Source organism: Ovis aries, chromosome 10 (assembly GCF_016772045.2).
Source record: "Ovis aries strain OAR_USU_Benz2616 breed Rambouillet chromosome 10, ARS-UI_Ramb_v3.0, whole genome shotgun sequence".
NCBI lineage: Eukaryota > Metazoa > Chordata > Mammalia > Artiodactyla > Bovidae > Ovis > Ovis aries.
Genome location: NC_056063.1, coordinates 74,839,475 through 74,864,706, shown reverse-complemented (window position 1 = coordinate 74,864,706; position 25,232 = coordinate 74,839,475). Strand labels below are relative to the sequence as shown.

At 49.6% G+C, this 25,232-nt stretch overlaps 1 protein-coding gene across 2 annotated transcripts in view; it reads left to right on the top strand.

The window, feature by feature from the left end:
* Positions 1-25,232, top strand: part of STK24 (serine/threonine kinase 24) — a 95,344-nt gene that overhangs the window by 29,026 nt on the left and 41,086 nt on the right. For both annotated transcript variants that reach the window (XM_012184878.4, XM_042255019.2), the window contains exon 2: positions 14,733-14,963. In XM_012184878.4, coding sequence (XP_012040268.2) covers positions 14,733-14,963 — 231 coding nt within the window. The remainder of the gene's footprint in view (positions 1-14,732; positions 14,964-25,232) is intronic.

Genomic DNA, 25,232 nt, shown 5'->3' with positions numbered 1-25,232 from the left:
TCCATCACCAGCTGATGGACATAGAGGTGATTTCCAGGTGGTTTTATGCTTAACTTTTTCAGAAATTGCCGAACTGCTTTCTGAAGCGGCTGCACCATTTCCTATCTCTCTAGCATATTGTGGGACATATTGTGGTTTTCATAGATTTATTACCGCTGCTTCCAGTATAGCGTGGATATGGTACATCAATCATTATGGCAAAATGGAGAAAAGCAAGCCAGTAACCAAAAAGCTGTGATACAGTCCTGACTCTTCTGGAGGCATCGGAGTGTTAGAGCCAGCCTAACCCGCCCATGAGAAAGGAGTGTGCTTCAGGCTGACACAACTGGCGTGAACAGGTTGGAAGTGGGAGTGTTAGTCACTCGGTCACATCGACTCTTTGTGACCCCAAGGACTATAGCCTGCCCGGACTATAGTCCGTGGGATTTCCCAGGCAAGAAGAGTGGAGTGGGTATCCATTCCCTTCTCCGGGGAACTTCCCAACCCAAGGATTGAACCCAGGTCTCCTGCATTCTTTGCCGTCTGAACCACCAGGGAAGCTTCTGCTTTGTTTTGGTGGGGCAACTTTTTATGTAAGTTTTGGTTATTAACCCGTTTCTTTTGGTCATCCCCGTGAACCACAGCCCTGGACTCTTATGTCTACTTACTTAGTTTTCCTTATGGTATCTTCCAAAATCCTGACAGATTTTGAGAGGGCAGGACAAAGTGATCCCTTCCCCGTGGTTTTCTGGGTAATGAGGAAATTCTTTCACCTCCGTTTGGGTCTAATTAAGGAGTGAGTAAGAAAGGCTGCTCTGGGGGCCTGTGGGAGAGGTAATGAGCCTGGGAGGTTGAGCAGCAGGTGAGCCACTGTGGGGAACCCATGAGAGAGCGGCGGTTCCCACACACGGAGTGCTCCTGGGCCGTGTGTGTGTCACACAAACACAGGCTGGGAAGAGGAGGAGAAAACGGTCCACAGAGACGGGAGATGATGAGACAGATAAGATGAGCTGACACCTCGTCCCTGGAGCCGAAGGTCAGTGTAAGGTGGAGATAAGCCGCTGCCCAGGAAGGGATCAGCAGAGGGATTGTCCATGTGGGAATGCTGGTCTCTGCTGAAACCTGAAGTCCACAGTGATCCTCAGGGTGGAGGTTCTGGAAGCGGTGGGCACTTGCTGATTGCCTGTGGACCCGTGACACTGATAAGGGGTGACGGAGAGCAAGTAATCTGTCTGTCGTGATGGTGAAACCGGGGCGGCAGCTGGAGGCTGGGCGGGCCCGCCTACTGTGACCTTGAGCTGAACCCGGGACTGGGCTGAACAAGAGGCGCCTAGTCCTTCCGTATAGATCAGCTCTCATCTCCCCCTCCCACGCAGCCTTGAATGGAGGCGCTCTTCTCCCCCGTTTACAGAAGAGGAAACTGAGGTCCGGGTCAGCTGGGTGACTTGTCCAGGGTCCCTCATCAGATCTGGGAATCAGATGCAGGCGATTTTGCGTCTCCCCTCTCACTCCCTGGAGCTTCCCTGGTGGCTCAGGCGGTAAAGAATGCCCCTGCCATGTAGGAGACCCGGGTTCGATCCCCTGGTCAAGAAGATCCCCTGGAGAAGGGAATGGCAACCCTTTCCAGTATTCTTGCCTGGGAAATCGCACGGACAGAGGAGCCCGGCGGGCTACAGTCCATGGGTCTCCTACCTGGGAAGCAGCGCTGCTTGCCCGAAGCCCGCATCTGTGCAGCTGGGTGCTACCTGCTGGGGAGGCGGAGCAGCCAGGGTGCCCAGCCAGGTCTCTGCTCCGGGGAGAGGGCTCCCGTCTGCCTCCTCTCTGCTGACACTCACTGAGGGTCCCCTCCATGCCAGGCCGTGGGCTGTGTGACGTGAGCCCCTTCTGTGCAGGAGAGGGGACCAATGGGCGCGTGATCTGCTCGGAGCCCCCCGAGGTGGCAGAGGGTCGCTCTCGCCTGGACTGGTGCGTGCACCTTGTTATCTGAGCCCCGTGTGAGGACTAGCCTCCTCCACGCTTCTTACCTTGTGTGAGTGAGCTGCCCTCTGCACCCCAGGTTCCTCCGCTGTGTGAGGCTCGAAGTCCCTTCTTTGTGGGCTGGCAGCCCCCCAGACGAGGCCTATGGCAGAACTGCTCAGCATGCTCCTTCGCGAGAGGAGCTCCTGGGAACAGGAGCGAGAGCTGGTTGTCAGGGTGTCTCGGGTGTCAGGACTGGTCAGTGTATTTTCAGTGGCTGGCTTGTTATTTGTGTTTTGGTTTAATAAAGAAGCTGCCAGGGTTCATTCCTCAGTGAGCTATATACATAATTTCATTTGGAACACATGGCGTTTCTTTCATCAAGTGCTTGCCTAAACGAAACCAGCCTGAATTCGGTCTTTGCTGCAACACCTGGGCCTACTCGCCACCTCAGAGAAACCCCAAGCCTTTGTCTTCCAGCTGGGGAGCCTCTCACGGCAGAAAAGGGCACCCAGCATCCGCTGGGGGAGCTGGCTGGGGGGGGGGTGACACGTCCCTGCTTGGAGACTCTGGGGTGCCGAGCTCTCCCTGAGCTTTGTGACCCAGGGCGAGTTACAGCCCCAAGCCCCTGGCTCATCCTGCAGTCGGGCCTCGGGATGCAGGGGCTGCGAAGGAGGTGACCCCGCTGAGCGTCCAGCACAGTGTCTTGGAGCGTTTGGCGCTGGGCAGGCAGTTGGCGGGGTCGTACCCAGATTGTTCAGTCCATGCTGAGAAAGAGCTTGGCCCTGAGTGAGTGATGGCAGAGGGCTTCTCCAGGCGGCTTCCAGCCTGGATCGCCCCCATCCCGCACCCCAGGAGTGCGTCCTGCCTGAAACAAGTAACTTGAGTGTTTGCAGTCACTTTCCCCCCCCCCCTCAGTTTTAATGCTTTTCTAAAAATTGCATTTTGTTAGAGCCGTTTCTACCTTAAACATCCACATAAAAGAATAGAACGCTGTTACTAGGATTCCCTAAATATTAAGAGTTTTAGGAGAATTTCTAGTAATTTGGATATGTAAGTGTAGACATAAGTTCATGCATTTAACATCTCCGTCTCAGTTTTCTTTCTTGTCACATTTTGTCGAGTGTTTGTCCAGGTGGCTGGAAACACAGGTTGGGGAGGTGGGTTTACTGACGGGGTTGTGGAGTGCGTGTCACATGCCTCAAAGCGCTGGGGTGTGAGGCTACACGGGCTGCTCATTGGAGGCAGCGATCGATGTGGAAACCAGCTGTGAGGAGCTCACCCAGAGTGCCGGGGGCTTGATGTGCTGCGCAGGGAAGCCCGTTTCTGTGCAAACCTGGGACTTAGGCCTCACCCTGAAAAAATGGCCTCCCATCAGTTAGCTCGGAGTGAGACTTCTTCTAAAAGACCATCTGAGGATAGAAATCTGCTAATGCTGAGCTAATTGGAGCCACCTGCTATTGAAAGAGCTCTATCTGGTAAATAATGGTTACTGATTCAGTGGACGAGTTTGAGCAAACTCCAGGAGCTGGTGAAGGACAGGGAAGCCTGGCGTGCTGCAGTCCATGGGTTGCAAAGAATCGAGCGACTGAACAACAACAACGGTTTTTATTTTGGAGACTCTAAGTCAGCCAACTAGTTAATGTAAAACACTTGGGGCTAGAGACGGCGAATGGGTGTCCTTGGTGGTCAGCCAGGCGGGAGAGGAAGGGGCTGGAGAGGAAAGACTGGACACGCAAGCTGTGGGGGTGCCCCCCGTCCCCTGCTGCGCTGTGAGGAGAGCAGGTGAGCACGCTGTGGGGAGTTCTGCAGGCCTGTGACTGCAGGCGGCCTCTGGGGCCAGGCCCCTGCTCTCAACCTTGGCTGCACGGTGAAATCTTCAGGGCGGGTTACAGGGAGGTTAAATAATGCTGGGGCTGGGGCTCTTGCCCCAGGGATTGGGGTTTCTTGGTGGGCCCGGTGCACAGGCAGTCCTGGCTGGTTGTGCCTGTGCTGGGAACCACTGGCCCTGCGCCCGCCCCCACTCCCCGCCGTGGGGTCCCCCATGCCCTGTGGGTCTCTCGGGGTTGCAGTCTCTCCCCTGGCCCCTGAGTTCCTCCCGACAAGGCAGAGGAGACGGCAGACTCCTCGGGTGGTTCCTTCTTCCTCCTGGCCGAGACAGCCCATCATGTCTCTGGTGCCTTTGAGGGATGCGGGCTGATGGAGAAGGAAACCGAGGTAGTTTTGCTCTGGTTCCCCGGGTCCTGAGGCAGTGTCAAGGGTTGAAAGAGAAAGTCCTGCCCTGAGACCTCTCCAGGTTGGAACAGGGAGCCCGAAGTTCCCCGTTCTGCTTGTGTCCAGCCATGTCTGGTGGGTAGGGGTGGGCGCACTGACATGTGGCCGTGACCCATGTCTGGTGGCTGGAAGCCTTCCTAGAAGTGTGGGAGGGGCTTCCCCAGCCAGGGAGAAGCAGGGGTTCCCCCCGCCTCAAGTTTCTTTGTGCCTCTGCTCCTGGAGTTGAATGGGGTTTGAAGGTTGTAGAGACTCCTGGTTATAGGATTTCTGGGAACATCCCCGTAAAAAGAGTAGTTGGCTTTGAGGGGAGGGGTGCTTTTTCGGTTTATTAACTTTGCATTGGCCTTATGTGTATGTATATATATTCCCGTATGTATTTTATGAGAAGGCAGCTTGATTTTTCAGGTGGGCGAGGTGTGGGAAAGACCCTGGTATAGAGTGAGCTTTGCTTCCCTGGTGGCTCAGAGGTTAAAGCGTCTGCCTCCAATGTGGGAGACCCGGGTTTGATCCCTGGGTTGGGAAGATCCCCTGGAGGAGGAAATGGTAACCCACTCCAGTATTCTTGCCTGGAGAATCCCATGGACAGAGAAGCCTGGTAGGCTACAGTCCACGGGGTCGCAAAGAGTTGGACACGACTGAGCAACTTCACTTGAGCTTGTTAGGAGGGAAACCCTGTTGTAGGGTCAATAGGCTTGATGAGACAAATGGCCCAAGTATACTTTTGAGTCCAGAAAGCCTCCTGAAATGTGGTGGTTAGATTAAACGGATGAGGCAAGTTTTCAGGAGTCTTTGTTCTAATTAGCTTTAAAAATATTCATGGGAAGAATAATTTGTGGTTTTTAAAAAAGTGGGAATATGGAGTTAAGCCATACTTTAAGACAATAATTTTTTATCTCGTCGAGGCCATGTTTTGTGCATGGTTTGTCCTCTGTGTTTGGGCCCGTGTTTTCAGTTCAGTCACTCAGTCGTGTCCAACTCTTTGACTCCACAGACTGCAGCACGCCAGGCCTCCCTGTCCGTCACCAACTCCCGGAACCTACTCAAACTCATGTCCATGAGTCGGTGATGCCATCCAGTGTTTGCTGGGTCAGTGTTTTATAGTGATTTCTAAAATGTCTCCAAAGCTGAGTGCTGGTTTAAAACTGACCTCACTTGCCTTAGCTGTGCTTGCTGAGACCCGGCGCCCGCCCTGCAAGGTAATAGCCGTCACCTGCGCTCTGCAAAAGGGTTTGCGGTGGGCCTCGCTTTCCCCTCTGCACTTGGTTGGATTTGATCCTCTGCCGCACCTGTGAGTTCAATAAACACTCAGGCATTGTTGTTCCCATTTTACCCAGAAGTTAAGACCTTGCTCAAGGTCACGCAGCAGTGCGTTACTGCAGGAGGGAAACCCAGGTCTTTTCAGTCTTAATCTTGTGCTCTTTCTATCGCGATCTGCTGCCAGAGCTTGGAAGACAGTTATCAGCGTGCTCACTCTTTGGAGTCAGACGGCCCCGAGTTCCGTTTCAGGGTTTGTCACAGGCCCTGTGTCCTGGGGCAGATCCCGTAGCCACCATAAGGCAGAGATAACCTCTCCTTCCAGGGGCGCATTTGGAAATGGAGGGGCTTGCAGAAATGGCAGTCGTCTTTCTCAGGGTTCGTTCCACCCAGGCCAGGTCTGAGACCGCACCTGCTTTGTGACCTGGGGAGCCAGGATTCCAGTTCAGTTATGGCTGTCAGCATGCAGCGGCCTTATGCTTTCAAACCTTCTACAGATTGTTCTGCAAGATTTCTTAGATTGGGGTTTCTGCTCAGAAACGATTAACAGGATTCCTGTTACACAGACCAAAAGTATGTGTTTGTGTGGGGTGTCTGTGTGTCCCAAGCCTCTGCCTTTTGCATCTTGCCTTCTTTGCTGTAATTCTCCGTGAACTTGGGCCTGTGTTCCTTTTACCACTTAAAATCCCTTCTGCTCATCTAGCTTGAGCCCCTTCTCCTGAGGCTGCTGATGCAGAGCGGACCCATCTTTTCTTTTCGAATTTATTTTTGGTTGTGCTGGTCTTCACTGCTGTCTGAGGGCTTCCTCTAGTTGCAGCGAGCAGGGGCTCCTCTCACATGTGGCGCACCTGCTCCTCCTCGCAGTGGCTTCTAGGCTCTTGGACTCTGTAGTTGTGGCACAAGGGTTTTAGTAGCCTCTCGGCACGTGGATTCTTCCTGGGGGCAGGGATTGAGCCTGTGTCCCCAGCACTGGCAGGTGGATTCCTATCCGCTGTACCACCAGGGAAGTCCTTTTCTCTATTTTAAGGGATCTAGTAGTCACCATTATCGGCAAGTTTGAAAGGGAGGTTTATGAAGGCTTGGAAGGTTCTCATAGGCACCATCTTTTGCTTATTTATAGCTCCCAGGGGAAGGAAATGGCAGCCCACCCCAGTGTTCTTGCCTGGAGAATCCTGTGGATGGAGGAGCCTGGTGGGCTGCTGTCCATAGGGTCCCACAGAGTCGGACATGACTGAAGTGACTTAGCATGCATGCATGCATTGGACAAGGAAATGGCAACCCACTCTAGTATTCTTGCCTGGAGAATCCCAGGGACAGAGGAGCCTGATGGGCTGCTGTCTATGGGGTTGCAGAGTCAGACACGACTGAAGCAACTTAGCAGCAGCAGCAGCATCCTTTCTTAGCCCTGAGAGCCTCATACTGGGGGTGGGGAGGTGTCATTGCCCGGGCGGCTCAGCATCCGCCCTGGACCCTCTTGTTAGAACACCACCCAGGCCACAGGGCCCTCTGGCCTCGGTGGCTAGTGCACCCCAGGGTGGCCTCTGTACTTGGGAGTTCACAGCTGTTTCCTTCTCTCTCTCTGAGGATGTCCACTCAGGCCTCCTAGAATTCTCCTTGTCCCCTTCCTAAGGGAGGAAAGGGGATTTTAGCTGATTTTAGGATCGTGCCATGGAGGGTATGCCGGTTTGTGAGTCTCGTGAAATGGTCTGGACCTAACAGAAGCAGAAGATATTAAGAAGAGGTGGCAAGAGTACACAGAAGAACTGTATAGAAAAGATCTTCACGACCCAGATAATCATGATGATGTGATCACTCATTTAGAGCCAGACATCCTGGAATGTGAAGTCAAGTGGGCCTTAGAAAGCATCACTACGAACAAAGCTAGTGGAGGTGATGGAATTCCAGTTGAGTTGTTTCAATCCTGAAAGATGATGCTGTGAAAGTGCTACACTCAATATGCCAGCAAATTTGGAAAAGTCAGCAGTGGCCACAGGACTGGAAAAGGTTAGTTTTCATTCCAATTCCAAAGAAAGGCAATGCCAAAGAATGCTCAAACTACTGCACAATTGCACTCATCTCACACGCTAGTAAAGTAATGCTCAAAATTCTCCAAGCCGGACTTCAACAATATGTGAACCGTGAACTTCCAGATGTTCAAGCTGGTTTTAGGAAAGGCGGAGGAACCAGAGATCAAATTGCCAGCATCCGCTGGATCATGGGAAAAGCAAGAGAGTTCCAGAAAAACATCTATTTCTGGTTTATTGACTATGCCAAAGCCTTTGACTGTGTGGATCACAATAAACTGTGGAAAATTCTGAAAGAGATGGGAATCCAAGACCACCTAAGCTGCCTCTTGAGAAATCTGTATGCAGGTCAGTTAGAACTGGACATGCAACAACAGACTGGTTCCAAATAGGAAAGCAACAGTTAGAACTGGACATGGAACAACAGACTGGTTCCAAATAGGAAAAGGAGTACGTCAAGGCTGTATATTGTCACCCTGCTTATTTAACTTCTATGCAGAATACATCATGAGAAACGCTGGACTGGAAGAAACACAAGCTGGAATCAAGATTGCCAGGAGAAATATCAATAACCTCAGATATGCAGATGATACCACCTTATGGCAGAAAGTGAAGAGGAGCTAAAAAGTCTCTTGATGAAAGTGAAAGAGGAGAGTGAAAAAGTTGGCTTAAAGCTCAACATTCAGAAAACGAAGATCATGGCATCCGGTCCCATCACTTCATGGGAAATAGATGGGGAAACAGTAGAAACAGTGTCAGACTTTATTTTTTGGGGTTCCAAAATCACTGCAGATGGTGACTGCAGCCATGAAATTAAAAGACACTTACTCCTTGGAAGAAAAGTTATGACCAACCTAGATAATATATTCAAAAGCAGAGACATTACTTTGCTAAGGTCCGTGTAGTCAAGGCTATGGTTTTTCCTGTGGTCATGTATGGATGTGAGAATTGGACTGTGAAGAAGGCTGAGCGGCGAAGAATTGATGCTTTTGAACTGTGGTGTTGGAGAAGACTCTTGAGGGTCCCTTGGACTGCAAGGAGATCAGCCCTGGGATTTTTTTGGAAGGAATGATGCTAAAGCTGAAGCTCCAGTACTTCGGACACCTCATGGGAAGAGTTGACTCATTGGAAAAGACTCTGATGCTGGGAGGGATTGGGGGCAGGAAGAGAAGGGGATGACAGAGGTTGAGATGGCTGGATGGCATCACTGACTCAATGGACGTGAGTCTGAGTGAACTCTGGCAGATGGTGATGGACAGGGAGGCCTGGCGTGCTGCGATTCATGGGGTCGCAAAGAGTCGAATGCAACTGAACTGAACTGAACTGAAGAAGCTGCTCAGTCTTGACCAAGTGTTGTCAGAAAGAATAGCTTGGTGTTAAGTACACACAAAAGCAACTGTAACAGCCAAAATGGTTTCTGTTTACTAAGGAGTGTTCAAGCAGATACCATTCAGGGAGCTTTCCTTAGGTTCTAGGTTCTGATTTTATCCTCTCGGCATCCTAGGCAGTAAGGATGTACGTATGTGGAAGCTGGCGGGGTGTTTCCATGACTTGCTGGTAGTGTGGTAGAGCTGAGACCTGAACTTGGGTTGCTTAGAATGCAGGTACCTGTGGCTACCTGGAAGCCTGGATTTCTGGCAGATGATTTAAGCACTCAGAAGGACTGCATTGAATCTCTGTGTTTGGTAGTTTCTCTGGGGTAGGAGCGGGGGTATATCTAGTGTCTTTTCTCTGCAGGTCTTGTCCAGCTGCTGCCCTAAAGGATGCTTTGGAGAATCAGAGCCGAGCATCTGGTGTGCCCAGGACCTTGTTATGTTTTAGGCCATAGCTGCAAGGTTTTCCTTGTCTCCTCCTCATTATGAGCTGAACTTTGGCTGTTTTTTTTTTTTTTAATTTTTATTGTGATGTATTATTATTTTTTAAGATTGACTCATTTATTTTTTGCCTGTGGGGGTCTTCGTTGCTGCTCACGGGGTTTTTTCTTGTTGTGGCACACAGGAGCTCCTCTTTGTTGCAGTTCGAAGGCTTCTCATTGCCTGACTTCTCTTACTGCCCAGCAGGGGCCCTAGGCCCGAGGGCTTCAGCATTAGCCGCGTGTGGGCTCAGTTGCTCCAAGGCATGTGGGATCTTCCTGGACCAACCAGGGATGGAACTCACCTCCCCTGAATTGCAAGGTGGATTCTTAACCACTGGACCACCAGGGAAGCCCTTGATTTTGCCTTTTTTTTTTTTAAAATGGGGCTTGGGTGTCGCCTGCAGGTTCCCGTGCTGCTCATCTCTTTGCTGGGTTAGGTTGGCAGGATCACAAGATAACGTTCTTAAGTGGCAATTGTAGTCTCAAGGGGGAAAATACTATGTAAAATGTTGTGAATATGGTTTTCAACCAGTGTCATGAAGCACGTGCCCTGGCAAAAAGGAGCCCTGGGGCCAGGCTCCGGGTTCGCATCAGCAGACGGGACCTTTTCAGCTGTAACAGGGGAGTCATAGCAGCCTCTTTGAGGGCACAAGGAACCAGGTGTAGAAAGGACCAAGAATTCTAGTAGAATCACCCAGTCGGGATGAGAAAGCCCCGGACTTGACCCTCACTCGTTCTGCCCCTGTAGAATCTCTATCCACAGAGTCATGAGTACCGCCTGTAGGCCTGGGTGCTCGTAGACGGTGTTGAGAAGTTGGGAGGCTGGAGGGTCAGTTGGGGGAGCAGCAGGCAGTGGGGGTGGGAAGGGGCTGTGGGCTTCAGCTTCATGGCGAGTGTGTGACTTCAGCCTTGAGATGGTGTGCTGTCCCCACTGGTTTAAGCAGTGAAGGAAAAACCATGAGCTGCGAGGAAGCTGAGCTCTGGCAGCAGGGTGTGCAGGGGGGTCTAGGGGTGTAGCCGCTGTGGGTGAGCCTGGCGTGGTTGAGGGGCTGCACGCAGAGACAGTTTTGGTCGGTGGGCATAAGACAGGAATTGCAGGGCAGGGGTTTCCAGCTTTGGGAATAACAGACGGTAACATTGCTAATAATATTGGAGAAACCGACATGGGAAGATGAGGTCGTGGGAAATGGCCCACCTATAGCACCTGCCTGGCTGCCTTGGGGAGGTGGGGAGAGCGGGGTTCTGAGGCCAACTTGGGCTCCAGGAGGAGAGTTCTGTCCTTCCCTCGGGATGCTTACCAAGTTCAGAAGAAGGAAGGGGCCTGCCTAGTCCAGACCCAGCCGAACCCCACTGCCCTCTCTGTTGCTTCGGGGATGGTGATGTGATAAGGAGCGGGTATTAGAGCGCAGCAAACCTGGACCGTTCCTTTTTCTTTTCCTGGGTTTTGGCTTCAGCCCAGAGTGGTGCCGTGTGCACAATTGTACAAGTAGTATGTTTGAAGCTGAGGGCCTTTGAAGGTTGATTAGTGATGCCAGATGCAGTTTTTCCTTGCCAGAAGTGATCAAAAGAACACAGTAATAGCTGTTCAGGTTTAAAAATATAAAATACTTAAGTCATCGCGGAAGTATTTTAATGAGTTCTCTCGATGGATCATGAAATGGGCTGAATGACCGTAGAGGCCAGAGTTCCAGTGGGGCTCTCCGGTGGGGGGTTGGGGAGCAGGCATCGCACCCTGGGGTTTCTTTTCTCAGGGGGATCAGAATCCTTCCTCAGGGTTCAGGGACCGGACCCCTCCCTGTGCCGCCTGCACAGTGACAGCCACTTCTGCGCTCATTCCTGTTCCCGTCTGGCTTCCGGGAGATCTCAGGCTTTGGGGTAGCCAGTAGCCCTGGCACTTTCGTATCATAGTTAGTGAGAAACGTTTGTGGAACTGGTGATCCCAGATTGCCTGGGCATGTTCCCTTGGTTTTGGCTCTTCATGATCTTGAGCCAGGCTTTCCTGAGCTCAGTGGGGGAGGGACCTTGGGAGCCTTTGCAGAGCCCAGACCTGTGCCTGGACCCCCTACCCCAGGGGAGCCGCAACGTCTCCATATTTTGGTTGGTTTCAAGGATCCTGACCTTAGGACATGTAATGAATGCCCTGATTTTTCCTAAATTTTGAAGTTAAACAAGACAAAGTATGAGTGGGTAGAAAGGCTTAGAATTTCACTGACCAAAGTTTGCAGAGACAGATGGCTTGGAGTTGCCGTGGTGAGGAGGGTGATGGAAAAAACTGAAGCCATAAGAATTAGGATAAGCTACTGTCATCTCCTGAAAGTTTTCACTTAACCTCCAGGCTCCCCCAGGTAGGATCTTGGGCTGTTTCCTGACCCAGGTGGGGAAGGTTTTGAGGGATGTGGAGAGGTGCGAGCAGAGGAGACGTCAGTATGGGAGTGCCGTCTCTTACAGACGCATCCCTTGGTTGGTGGGTACCAGATCCCTGCTCTTAGGTGCATGTAATCTGGAGAGGTGCTCCTTTTTCTGTTATTTCTCTCTCCAGCCCTTCCCTCAGAGGGGGAAACACAAACCCAGGGGGCAGTTAGTTCAGTGGGATCACAAAGGTTAGTGAGCGAATTTGTGAGACTTACCCCCGCTCGGCCATGGAGTAATGATCTCCTGGCTCAGCTGCAGGACTGGGGAAGTTCCACTGGGCATCGAAGTGATGTTCTTGAGTGACTGGTCTGGAACCTGAAGAGCAGGCTGTGCAGGCAACACCGAACCCCTGCTCCTGCCCCTAGTCTCTGCCCAAGTCCCCCAACTCGTTGCCCTAGGAGAGGGGAAGGGTGGGGAAGGGTCCTGGCTTTCCCTGCTCAGAGAAGACCAAGCCTTTGTGTGTCTGACTCCTGCTCAGAAGCTGGTTGCCTTTCAGGCACGTGGGGGACGGGTGGGGTGAAGAGCAGGCCTTTCTAACCTCAGGTGATGACCAGCGCTTGGTTCAGCTTAGACCTCTCTGAAATATCAGGATGGTAGGCAGGATGATGCCCCTCCTTCCCAGGAGATCTCCTGTCTTCGGAGAGGGGATCCTGGCGGCAGAATCTTGACGTTCCTTTGTGCACTAGGTCATCTCTGGCTTTGATTTTCTGACCGCACTGCACGAGCTGCAGCGCTTGGTGACGGTTTTGTGCAAGAACTGCCGAAGGGCGGGGACCCTTGTTTGTTCAGGGCTCTGCCGTCACCATCTTGACAGATGGCTCCCTTCTCCTTTTTACCAATGTATTTATTTTCCGGTTGCACTGGGTCTTCGTTGCTGCAGTCAGGCTTTCTCTAGTTGTGGCAGGAGGCGGGGGCTACTCTTGCTTTGCCGTGCACCGGCTTTTCAGTTGCGGTGGCTTCCCTCGTTGCGAAGCACAGGCTCCAAGCTCACGGGCTTCAGCAGTTGTGGTGTGCAGGCTCAGTAGTGGTGGCTCAAGGGGTGTCAAGCGCAGCCTCAGTAGTTGTGGCCCACAGGCTTAGTTGCTCTGGGGCAGGCGGGAGCTTCCCAGGCCAGAGATGGAGCCTGAGTCCCCTGGATTAGCAGGTGGGTTCCCATCTGCTGCACCACCAGGGAAGTCTGTGGCTCCCTTCTTGCCAGGGGTGGATTTTAGTTGGATTTATAGCTGGTGGCCCAATGGCAGAGGGTGGAATGCTGCACCATACTTGAGCAGGTGCGAGGCAGAAAACCTGTACTGGCTTCATGGGTGCAGATGCTCGGGAAAGGGCCTCAGGGAGGAGGGTCAAGGCAGTAGTGAAAACAGCTGTTTTTTCCTAAGTGGTTTTAAACCCAGCACAAGGGAAAGGGGCAGTTTATTGACATGACAAACTCCTCTCCTGAGTACAGAAAGTCTGTCTGTCTGGACCCTGTCCTCAGGAATGGACACTTTTGTCTGGCAGTGGTCAGCGATCTCTGTTGATTTCTGTTATCAGTAGGGTGACATATCACCCCGGAACTTAGTGCCTGAAACAAATAGTGATTTAGTGTTTCTCCCGATTCCTCAGGTTGACCTGGGGCTTTTGCACAGGGCTTGCTCGCCGCTCGTGGTCGGCGGGAGAGCTGCTGGCCTGGCCCAGGTTGGGCAGCGAGGACACTGGGCGTCCCTTCCTGTGCCTGTAGTTGGCTGGCTGGGTGACCCAGGCCTGGGTTCTCCCCGCCGGCAGCCAGCCCAGGCCTCCTGAGGGGCCGATGGAGGTGCAGCTGCAGGATCGCAGGCTTAACCTAGCCCAGTGTCGCAGGAAATCCCAAGGCCAGCCGGGGTTTGAGGGGAGCAGCAGGCGCAGTGCAGGAGGGGCCCTGGCCTCGGGGAGGGAACGTTTCAAAGCTGGAGGCACGGTTGTAACAGTCTACAGGCTTGTCCAGGTCAGGGGAGGAGGCATCAGCCAGCAATTGAGTCCGGTGAGTCCGCGAGGCCCGGTTAATGCAGAGCCACCCACACTGCCAGCTCTGTGTCTGACCCCTTTTTGTGGGTCTGTCTTCCAGGTCCGTTGTTCTTGCTCCTTTCAGCCCTCCTCCCCACTGCTTCACAGGAAAGGCGTTTCTGTAGGGTGTAGTCTGAGCAGCTCCTTGGGGTTAAGATGGGAAGGATCCCTGGCTCTCCCAAGTGTCAGCACCACCTCTCACTCCCTCCTGGGGGGTGACAGGTGCTGCCCACGGAGAACTCAGCTGCTCACCCTTCTCTCTGGTCAAGGGAGCTCGTTAGGGTGTGTGCTGGAGAATTTAGAGCTAAACCTTACGAGGTGTAGGTGGTATGTGTCTTTCCGCTATTCAGGTTGGTGGTTACGAGCCTTTAGAAGCCATTTCAAGGGCATGACGTTTACCTGATAAAAGAAAACAGTTCCTTATTGTTTCCTGGGATCCGGTTAAATATTTAGGCCAAGGCAGCTGCAGTTAAGTGCAGATGCTTGGGGCTGTGTTTGCTGGACACGACCTGCTCTGAAACAGGCTAGGGTGTATCTTTTTCTCTGTTACATGATGTTGCTGGTTAACCTATGTTTCAGTATATACCTACCCAAATTAAGGAAATTGGGGGGCTGCGTTTAGGGAGAAAAGTAGAATTTTTGCTTAGACACGAGTGATTTATTAATAAATCCATATATCATGCTCAGATAAGTGATTTGATACTTGTTTTCTTTATATAAAAGCTGGAGCCTTCCTCACTTCTATAATAGAGCTGGGTCACTGTTCCTGTTTGCACTTTTGCTGTGTACACACGCAGGTGAGATTGAGAAATGCTTGTGTCCTGAGTGTGAAGACCCGTGATTACCACCAGCCTGATCCTTAAGTGAGGAAAACGAATCTGACCTGGAAAGACCGTGGTCTAGCCGTTGTCAATACCCCTGTGAGTTACTGAAGTCACCCTTTTCCTTCTCTCCTACAGAACCTAAAAGCAGATCCCGAAGAGCTTTTTACCAAACTGGAGAAAATCGGGAAGGGCTCCTTCGGCGAGGTGTTCAAAGGCATTGACAATCGGACTCAGAAAGTGGTCGCCATAAAAATCATTGACCTGGAGGAGGCAGAAGATGAGATCGAGGACATTCAGCAGGAAATCACAGTGCTGAGTCAGTGCGACAGTCCCTACGTAACCAAATATTATGGATCCTACCTGAAGGTAAGGCTCAAAGATGCTGCACCTGACTGAGATGTGAGCCACGGTCCGGAAGGACTTCAGTAGAGAGCACAGCAGCATCTCAGCAAGAAGTGCCCCGACCTTTGCAGTCGAAAGGACCTGGCTCCGATGGTGCTCTCATCTTAAATGTCACTGACGGAAATGTATTTTCAGTAGAAAGTGGTTGATGTTGAAATTCTCTTTCAAACAAGCGTAAGGTCTGAGTAAGACCTTGTTATCAAAAGTGCATTTTTTTTTTAAAGCTATTTTAATGACAACCACTCATCAACTAATTTTAGCATGGTTTGTGATGAAGACTCAGGCCAACCTAAGAATATGAGTCTTTTGATATTTTCATGTCAAACGTGTTTTAATTTAGTGTCTTTTTTTTTTTTTTTAAACTGCTGAGAACTGAGAATGTTGATTAGTGAGCTATTTTATCTGTTTGACTTCGAAGAATTCTCGGTTAGTAAATAATTACTTAAAGTGGTGGTTACAGTATAATACTACAAATAGTCTTCAACCTTCACGCAGTTCTTCAGGTGGGAAAGAATTCTGTTAAAGATGGTTTCCCAGTTCTGCGTGGAAAGTTTAAGATTGTTCCTCGTGTTTCAGGTTCCTTGACATATATCTGTTTTACTGCATTTTCAAATATCTTAAAAGAGTTGGTGAAAAGCTTTCTGAAATAATTCTTGTGGAAACTAGAACTTGGCAGATAGAAAGAACTTCTGAGGGGTAGGCAGCAGTACTCCCGGGTAATGTAAGGCCAGGCCTCATCCTGCCCCGGCTCTGTCCTCTCGGGTTGCCGTGTTGTAGCGGTCTGCCTGCTCTGACGTCAGAGGGCTGCTGCAGGCTTCGATTTTGTGGAAATGTGGTAATAAGGTATAAGTGGGAGGATGGGACATCAGTGAGCCGTTGATTCACTGAAATGCATATTTAAAGGAAATGAATATTGGATGGTAATGCTATCTTTTTCTCATTGCCTAAAGAGTGGCAGTACGTCGTAGGTCAAGTACAGCAGTTTGAAATGGGAAGAATAAGTTTCGGAGTCATTTGTCCTGGACTTTGTGTTTAAACTTCCCTGCTTCCTCATTTGTAAAATGGAAAATCATGTTATACACCTCATTGTGGCAAAGAGCAAATAGAATTGAGTATATGAAAGTACCTGGCGTGTTGTGGGTACTTATTGAGTGTTAATTTCCTTTCTTAATTGGCTGGGTTTATTTCCATTTCTCTCAGATTACCTTGCAGTGGAAGATGTATCCACTGAGGTTGGAAGCAAGAAGGAGGGGGTTAGCAATGACAGTTGCCGTGGGGGAGCGTCCAGCTTGGGTCTCGATGGGGCAAAGGGGAAGCGCTGTAAAGAAGCTCTCTCATTTTCATGGTACGAGAGTAGGGCACATGTGACTTCCACACGGGAAGGCAAAGGTTGTCTTGATGTTAAATTTCTATTGAGAGGAAAAAACTAACAGCTGAAGAGACTCATCTTGAATTCTGTCTGCTGATTATCACTTATCCTTTGAGAAATGACTTCAACATAGTTTCGTAGTAAATCCAGAGTTGGGTTTCATGTGGTCTGCAGGCATTGTAATTTTAACATGAATTATGGTCGCTTTGGCAAAGGAAGTGTGGAAGAACCTCACGAATTTTTGCTGATGAATATACCAGCTAATATCTAACTATGGAAGTTCAGGAGCAGTGGTTCAGAGGTGTCCTTTTCAGCCTCAGCTCCTCAGTGGAATTTTTACTGCGTACCAAGTAGATTGCTTTATTGTGGCCAAACGTGGCATCACCACCTTGACTGTGTGTGTCTACAGAGAGAGTCTAACCCTTGTCTCACCTGAGCCACTAATCCCGTCAGTCTAACCTCGTTCTAGAGTCGGCCAGTGAGTGAGGTAACCTCATGTCAGCTGCTCCTGGAATGAACGCCGTAGGTTTTTAATGGCTCAATATGATAGAAGTTTATTTCTTGCTCACACGTAGCCTGATCTGTGGCTGGTTTTCCTCCAGCTGCTAGGAACCCAGGTTCCTTCTCTCATGTCGCTCTTCCCCTGCCCTTACAGCTGTGTTCAGCTTCCCTAAGTCAGCCCGGGGGTGAAAATGGAGGCTCCTGTGGGGAGGTCTCATGCACCCAGGCCAGGACCCAGGGCACCTTGTTTCTGCCCACACGGCCTGGCCAGACTCGGCCTTGAGACCACACCCGACCCGGGAGAGCCTGGGAAGGGCCATCTAGTCGAGGGCTGCAGAGCAGACCGGCTTGGCGCTGAGCCAGGCAGTCCTTTCCAAGGCCATCTGCTCTCAGAGGGAAGCGGAAGAACCCCAGGGGCGACTTTCTCCGCTCCCTCTGCTCAGGCAGGATGAAGAGCGGTAAGAGTTGTGTCTGTGGTGCTTCATGTATGTCACCAGGCAGATTGTCCTGCAGAGAATGTAACTGCCTCAGAAATGCCAGGAATAATATCACTGTTGTGAAAAGTCGCCCTTCGTTTCTTAAACCTTTCTGTCACATTTAATGAAAACCGATGAACTGCTCTTGTTAAGACAGTGTTAACTACTGTAACTTGAGCAGGACAAGAATCCAGACCCCTGGATTCTCTCTTTGGTGAGAGAGTCACATGAAATTCCTTGGCCCAGGGGAAGATCCTCAGTCATGAGCCAGAGGCTGTTTTCCTACCGTCTCCGTAGGATTAGGTAGTTTGATTAGTATGGTCCATACTGTCAGGGGCTTCCCTGGTGGCTCAGATGGTAAAGCGTCTGCCTGCAATGCGGGAGACCCAGGTTCGATCCCTGGGTCAGGAATATCCCTGGAGAAAGAAATGGCAACCCGCTCCAAGACTCTTGGCTGGAAAATTCCAAGGATGGAGGAGCCTGGCAGACTACAGTCCGTGGGGTCGCAGAGTCGGACACGACTGAGTGACTTCACTTTCACTTCCCATACTATCAAGTAGCTTCCCCCGTGGCTCAAGACGGTAAAGAAATACCTGCAATGCAGGAGACCCTGGTTCCATTCCTGGGTGGGGAAGATCCCCTGGAGGAGGAAATAGCAGCCCACTCCAGTATTCTTGCCTGGGGAATCCCATGGACAAGAGAGCCTGGTAGGCTACAGTCCATGGGTCTCAAGAGTTGGACACAACTTAGCAAATCCACAACCACCATACTGTCAAGTAAGATACACTTTAAATTGACATGTAAGAGGAATGAATCTTTGACGCAAAGTTGAAAATAACTGTGCTTCCTGTGGCTGTTCCTGCCTTGTTAAACTCCACATAGCTTTCAGAGATAGTGTTTTTGGTCCTTTAAGTTGTGATGGGGAGAGGACCTCAGGGTTTCACCTTGTGTTAAGGGACTCTGACTCACTGGAAAAGACCCTGATGCTGGGAAATACTGAAGGCAGGTTGGATGGCATCACCAACTCAATGGACATGAGTTTGGGCAGGCTCCGGGAGTTGGTGATGGACTGGGAAGCCTGGCGTGCTGCAGTCCACGGGGTTGCAAAGAGTCGGATATGACTGAGCGACTGAACTGAAAAGGGACTTTCACAGAGTGAGACTGAGTAAAGAGGAAGTGAGCAGAGACTGGTTTCTCTCTTGCTGGATTTGCATTAGAAGGTCTCATAATTATGCTTTTGCTTCAGTGTTGTACTTAAGGAGAAATTAAAAAACAATAGGTAAGTGGTCTAAATATACTGAATGTTACTGCAGATCAGCAGAGTGGAGCCAATTTTGACTGTGTAGCTATAATCAAATCACAGAGTTGCTATGTAGCCTGTCTCCCCTGCCCCGCCCCCATAGTAAAAACAAAAAACACCACCACCAAGTTAGGGAGGAGGGGGAATACTGCGACAGGGAGAACTCATGTTGATGAATCTGAGGCCTGCAAAGGTCCTGAAGATGACCACATGCCACAGGAGTTTCATTCACTGTAGTCTGCTTAATTTGGGGAAAGTTAAAACCAGCTGGAATATTAACCAAACGCTTTTTCGTATCCCAACCGTTATGTAATACCACTGGAACTTTCTGCCACAAAAATACAAGGTCATAATGAAACCGAGTGTGTGGGGAGTGAGGAGTGGTTTGGGTGTGGTGTGCAGGAGAGGGAGACTTCTTCGGCTCTAAGTTACTCTGTGAAGACAGAAGATAACAATGGACAGTGAGGTGCTATAGTTCAGTCTAAGCCGGATTTCTTTTTAAGCAGCATTCATTAGAGTCATTCTGTTCAGCATCTCAACTCTATAGGTCTTTTGGTCTTGGGAAGATTGCCAGCAGTTTAGAATCTCTGAGATTCTTGCCTAAGAGTTTATAAACCAGGATTTTAGTCTTGAATCCTAGGTCATGATTACCTGTCTCGTATTTTATGGGATTACTGTAAAGATTGAAATCAGATAGGTAAACTGTCTCAGTTCAGGTCAGTCGCTCAGTCGTGTCCGACTCTTTGTGACCCCATGAATCGCAGCATACCAGGCCTCACTGTCCATCACCAACTCCCGGAGTTCAGACTCATGTCCATCGAGTCCGTGATGCCATCCAGCCATCTCATCCTCGGTCGTCCCCTTCTCCTGCCCCCAATCCCTCCCAGCATCAGAGTCTTTTCCATGAGTCAACTCTTCGCATGAGGTGGCCAAAGTACTGGAGTTTCAGCTTTAGCATCATTCCTTCCAAAGAAATCCCAGGGCTGATCTCCTTCAGAATGGACTGGTTGGATCTCCTTGCAGTCCAAGGGACTCTCAAGAGTCTTCTCCAACACCACAGTTCAAAAGCATCAATTCTTCGGTGCTCAGCCTTCTTCACAGTCCAACTCTCACATCCATACATGACCACAGGAAAAACCAAACTGTCTAGCATGTTAGATTTTTAGTACATGCTAATTTAAGATTTTTTTTTTTTAAATTAAGGGAAAAGCTATCTTGGCAAGTTTTAAGCCTTAATATTTATTTAGCATATTAAAATTAGGGTTATCACTTTCTTTTATAGTAAATTCTGTAATATTCTTAAATATCAGGCCAGTTTAACCAGCGCAAGTCAGGTGCAAGGCAAAACCTGTGTTTGTCAAACCTTCACTTTTCCCAGTCATTTCTGTTGTTTTATCGACATGAAGGAAGCATGTCCAGCAGTCCTTGTCTAATAGTGCATTCAGAGCATTGACTTAAGACTAAGTTTTTCTTCAGTTCCCAGAACTTTTAGGGTAGTTTTCTCAGTTGTATCTGTCAGCAAAGTAATACAGGGAAGTCCCTTCACATGTCTTAGTGTTGTATGTGAGTGTAGACGATTCTGCTCTGGGGTTGAGTGTACGTCAGCGTGATGGTTTATTTACCCATTTGGCGGGTGATGACCATCTGGGGCTGTTTCCACTTTCGGGCTATTACGGACAACGTTGCCGTGAACATTATTTTCTGGTTTTTGTGTTGACTTGCTTGCATTTCTCTCGGGTATATGCCCAGGAGTGAAATTGTTGGGTCATATGGTAACTCTGTGTTTAACACTTTGAGGAACTGCCAGGCTGTTTTCTTTTCCAAAGAACCTGCACCAAGGGGGGTTCTAATTTCTCTACATCCTCTTTGCATTCCTGATGATGGCCACCCTCAGGGATGAGAGGTGATATCTATCTCACTGTGGTTTTAGTTTGCATTCCCCCTCATGCTTAATGATGTCAGGCCTTATTTTTCTGCTTCCTTACCAGCCTTGATATACAACTTAAAATTTTTTTCCAATTCCGTAAGTACAATAGAGCATTTTATTATGCTTATTTGCATTTCTGTCAGTAGTGGGTTTGAGTGTCTTCACAAATCCTTAGCCCTTGGGATTTCTTACTCTGTTCAGTTCTGTTCATATCTTTTTAAGTTTTCAGTTGGCTTTCCTGTGTTTTAATACTTGATATGTATATTGAAATGTTATCAGTTTCAGATACCACAAGTATTTTCTCTGACTCTGTTACAGTTCTTTTACCTTTAAGGTGTCCTTTGTTGAAAAAATCCTTAATATTAATGTAGTTATCAATTTTTACCTTCAGATTTCTGCTTTTGGGATGCTGTTTAAGGAAACTTCCAGTTACCTAAGGTTAAGAATTATATGAAAATGTCCATCTTTTATCAGCCTTATAATTTTGCCTTTTGCATTTAGCTCTTTTATCTGTCTGGCATACAGTTTGAAGTGAGGATTTTATTTTTCTCCATGTAGAAATAAGTTTTATAATACTGTTGTATAAAATGGTATTTTCCCCACTTACATGTGATGTTATATACCAAAGTCCTCTTGTATGTCTAGGCCTGCTTCTGGATTTTCTGTTTTATTCCTGGGCTAGTATCACTCATGGTCTGTGTGTGTGAGATAGAATTATTGTTACCTTGGCCTTGTTTTGAGTCATAGTATCTATAATGATAATGGTCTCCACCTCTGCCCACATACATCCAAAAACTTTTGCTGTTTTTAACAAGTACATGAGGTCTCAGAAGACGTTTTTTCTTCCACATGTCTTAGAATGAGTTTGTACATTTTCAGTTTAAAATCTTACTAAAGTTTCAGAATTGATTTTTTGAGAATTGACATCTTATGTCATCCCATCCTTGGCTATGAATGTCCATTTTTTAAATTAGGTTTTCATATTTGAGCTTTAGTGCAATGTAAACGTTTTCCTTCAGAAAGATTGTGCAGGTTCCCAGACACGTTTTTATTCCTGTTTTGAGTGATACATTTTCAGGTTGGTTATTGCCTATTTAAGGGGACGAGTTTGTGTTTTTTTTTTTTTTTTTTTGGCCACATCGTTTCTGGCAATCTTGCTGAGCTCTTACTGGTTTTCTATGCATATGCTCACGTCTGTAAATAATGATGGTTTTCTGTGCCCCTGTCCATTCACATCACCATCTTACAGCCTATGTTTTGATGACCATGACCTCTAGAACTGTGTGGGCTGGCAGCGATCGGAGGGATACACTGGTCTTGTTCTTAATCTTAAAAAAAGCACATTACATTTTTCTATAAGTAGGATATTTGCTATAGAATTTTGATGTGTGGCCTCTTTTTTTCTTAAGAAAGTCTGCTTCTATTCCTGGTTAAGAGTGTTTTGGTCTTCGTTTTTAAACAAACAAACCATAACATGTACTTTTCCCCCCTGTTATTGTAAAGATGAGTATATGGGTTTTCTCTTTCCATGTCACTGTAAGTAGATGGCAGGTAGCCAGATCTCCAGCGTACCCTTTCTGATTTCTAAGAAAGTTAATTGGTTTCATAGAGCAGGGAAGTCTTCTGTAGTTGGCCGTTGCCGAGAGGCTCAGAGAGTTCCTTTATTAGCTGAGAACTGTCCGAGCCCCTTCTGTTACATGTCAGTTCTTTTCTGTTGAATTCTGCAGGGTGCTCACAGACAGAACAGGAAAATAGAACCTGACCTTGCCTCAAACAGCATTCTCATTGCCGACTCCCTCCCCGGGTACTTCCGTCCTGCTCATGGGTCAGGAAGGATGCCGATGCAGCATTTTTGCTGGTTGTTCAGTTGATCATCAATTTTCTTTTTTGAATCATCGAATATTGACTCCCTGTTGGGCTGGTGGTTCTGCATCTCGATTCCTAAACTGTCTCTGGGTTCTGGGGTGGAGGACTAACTTGCCTCAGAGTGACAGAGCTGAGCACGCTGTGAACTGGCTGGTGTGTTACGTTGAGGAGTTGTCTGCAGTTTGTGGACTGTTTGTGTCTTGGAACCAGCAGGAAGGGGCAGTCATGTGTCGGAGTCACTCAGATGACAGCGGGGAGAGGTCCTGGGTGGTCCTCATTTCTGTGTGTGGCTTGAAACTGTTTCTGCCTTTGCTGGGATTGGTCTGAGACACACGGGAGCAAAGCACTTCAAGTGGCAGGAGGCTTGGGAGGAAGTGGGGCTCCGGGGGGCTTGGACGGCCTTGGTGGGCAGTACATGTTCCTGAATTTACTATAATATTAAGTCTTCTTGCTCCATTGCTTTCAGGTTCCACTTCAATACTTTCCCTCCATGTTTTAGGCCAGGCAACTTGGTGGGATGACGTGGCCCCAGCCTGACTGGGAGAGAGGAGTTTGGGGGTTGCGGGGCAGGGGAAAGGCCTGCAGATTTGGTTTTAAGAAAAACCACAAGCGAGCTGGAGATGAAGCCTAGTTAGAAAGGGGGCGATGGTTTGCCTTGTGTCCCCACTTCTCTGTACTTCTCTAGCCATTCTGACCCCGAGGCTCGAGCTCTGGAGATACTCTACCTGCTTCTGAAGATGGGGGTCCCAGCTCCTAGTTAAACCAGCCTCGTAGTTGGTCACCTGGTGTTGGACGTGTGTGCAAAATAACAGTATGGACACGTTGATCTTTTGAGTTTTTTTCTGTGCGATTCAGCATGGCTTGCTGTTTAATAAGGCTTCCCTGGTAGCTCAGTGGTAAAGAATCCGCCTGCCAACGCAGGAGACGTGGGTTCAATTCACAGAGCAACTAAGCCTCTGAACCACAACTTTTGAGCCTGTGCTTTAGAGCCTGCAAGCCGCAACAACTGAGCCCTGGAGCCCGTCTTCCAGCAACAAGAGAAGCTACAGTAATGAGAAGCCTTCACGTCGCAGCCAGAGAGTAGCCCCTACTGTCTGCAGCTAGAGAGGCTCATGCAGCAGTGAAGCCCCAACGCCGTCAAAGATTAGATGAATAAGTAAAATTATTTAAAAAACAAACATGTCCCGTGCAGATAAATTGCTAGAATCGTAGGTTATTAGAGCGGAAAGGGACCTGGGAGGCTCCCAGCCTCACCTTTTGTTCTCTCGAGCAGAAAACCGCTGCTGGAGAAGCCATCTCAGCGGCTCCCACCAGACAAGGTTTTTGCCCTGGAGCTGGAAGGAGGGCGGGCTTCCTGGAGTCCCAGGGCCGGGGCGGGAGGTGGGACAGCCAGCTGTCCGACTGGGCAGCTGCTGTGAGGTCCTGCCCCGACAGCCGCCGTGTCCGTGTTTGCAGTGCCTGCCACCAGCACCCCGTGGAACCCGGCGTCTGCTCGCAGCTCAGCCTTTCGTAGAGACCCCACGGGAAGCTTGAGCAGGTGGCCAGACGGCAGACCTGCAGGCCCCGGGTCACCCTGTCACTCCTGTCTTGGTTCTCAGGCTGGAAGGTGTCGTCTCCACGGGGCCTTATTGTCTCCGTGTTGAATTTTTATTTACTGCTCCCTCATTTCCTGGGTAGTCCCACAGGAGACTTCTTGCCTGGCACAGGGAAATAGTTTTCTTCGCTCTCCAAGGCAGAGCTGATGGTCCCCTCTGTGGCGCACGTATGGGAACCATGTGGACTTGGACTTGATGCAGGAGCCGGGGCCCACGTCAGCCTAGACCCAGAGGCCTCGCCCATGCTGCCAAGACCCCCGTGGGTCTGGGCAGCTGGTCCCGGCCGCCCCGCCCTTCCCACTGCTTTGCCCGCGCCCAGCCTCGTCTCTGCCAGGAATCGCCTGCCGGCGTTGTGGTCCCAGCAGCACCGCCGGCCTGTTGCTTTGGCCGAGGGTGGAACACCAGGCGGCCCTCACCTGCCCACTGCCCGAGCCCGTCCCTTCCCCTTCCTCCTCAGCTCAGTCCTCCCTGACAGCTGGCGTCTGATGCTTTGTGCTCTCGTATCCTGGGGTGGGGCCTTTGTGATGGTGTTGCCTTTTGGTTTGACCCTTGGGGTCTGGAGGATTGACTGCTGGAGAGCTAGTTAGCTCTTGGTCCTTTCAGGAGGAATGAAGTGGTTGCGATGTTTTTGAAAAACCTACGTATGAAACCGAAAGGTTTCACTGGTACATTTGAGAGTCCTTTTGTCCCGGTTGTGACAATTCATCTTTTTAAAGGGCTTCCCTGGTGGCTCAGAGGGTAAAGCGTCTGCCTACGATGTGGGAGACCTGGATTTGATCCCTCGGTCGGGAAGATGCCCTGGAGAAGGAAATGGCAACCCACTCTGGTACCCTTGCCTGGAAAATCCCATGGACGGAGAAGCCTGCTAGGCTATAGTCCAGCACACAAAGAGTCGGATATGACTGAGCGACTTCACTTTCTTTTTCTTCTTTTAAAGTATGGTGTTGGTTTCTGCCGTACATCAACAGGGATCAGCCTATAGGTATCCATTTCTCCCCTCCTGTGATGACTCATCTTTAAAGAAGTAAATTGATCTGTAGGTGACTCTCTTCTTCTTCCTCTCTGGATGTCTGAAACGTAGACTTATTTAAACTCCTCATGAGTAGGTTTCCCTGTTCTTGTCTCCGTATGCTTGACGCACAGATGATCAGACAGAGTGTTCTGATGTCTGTTAGTCGCATTACTGTGGTGGCAGGTAG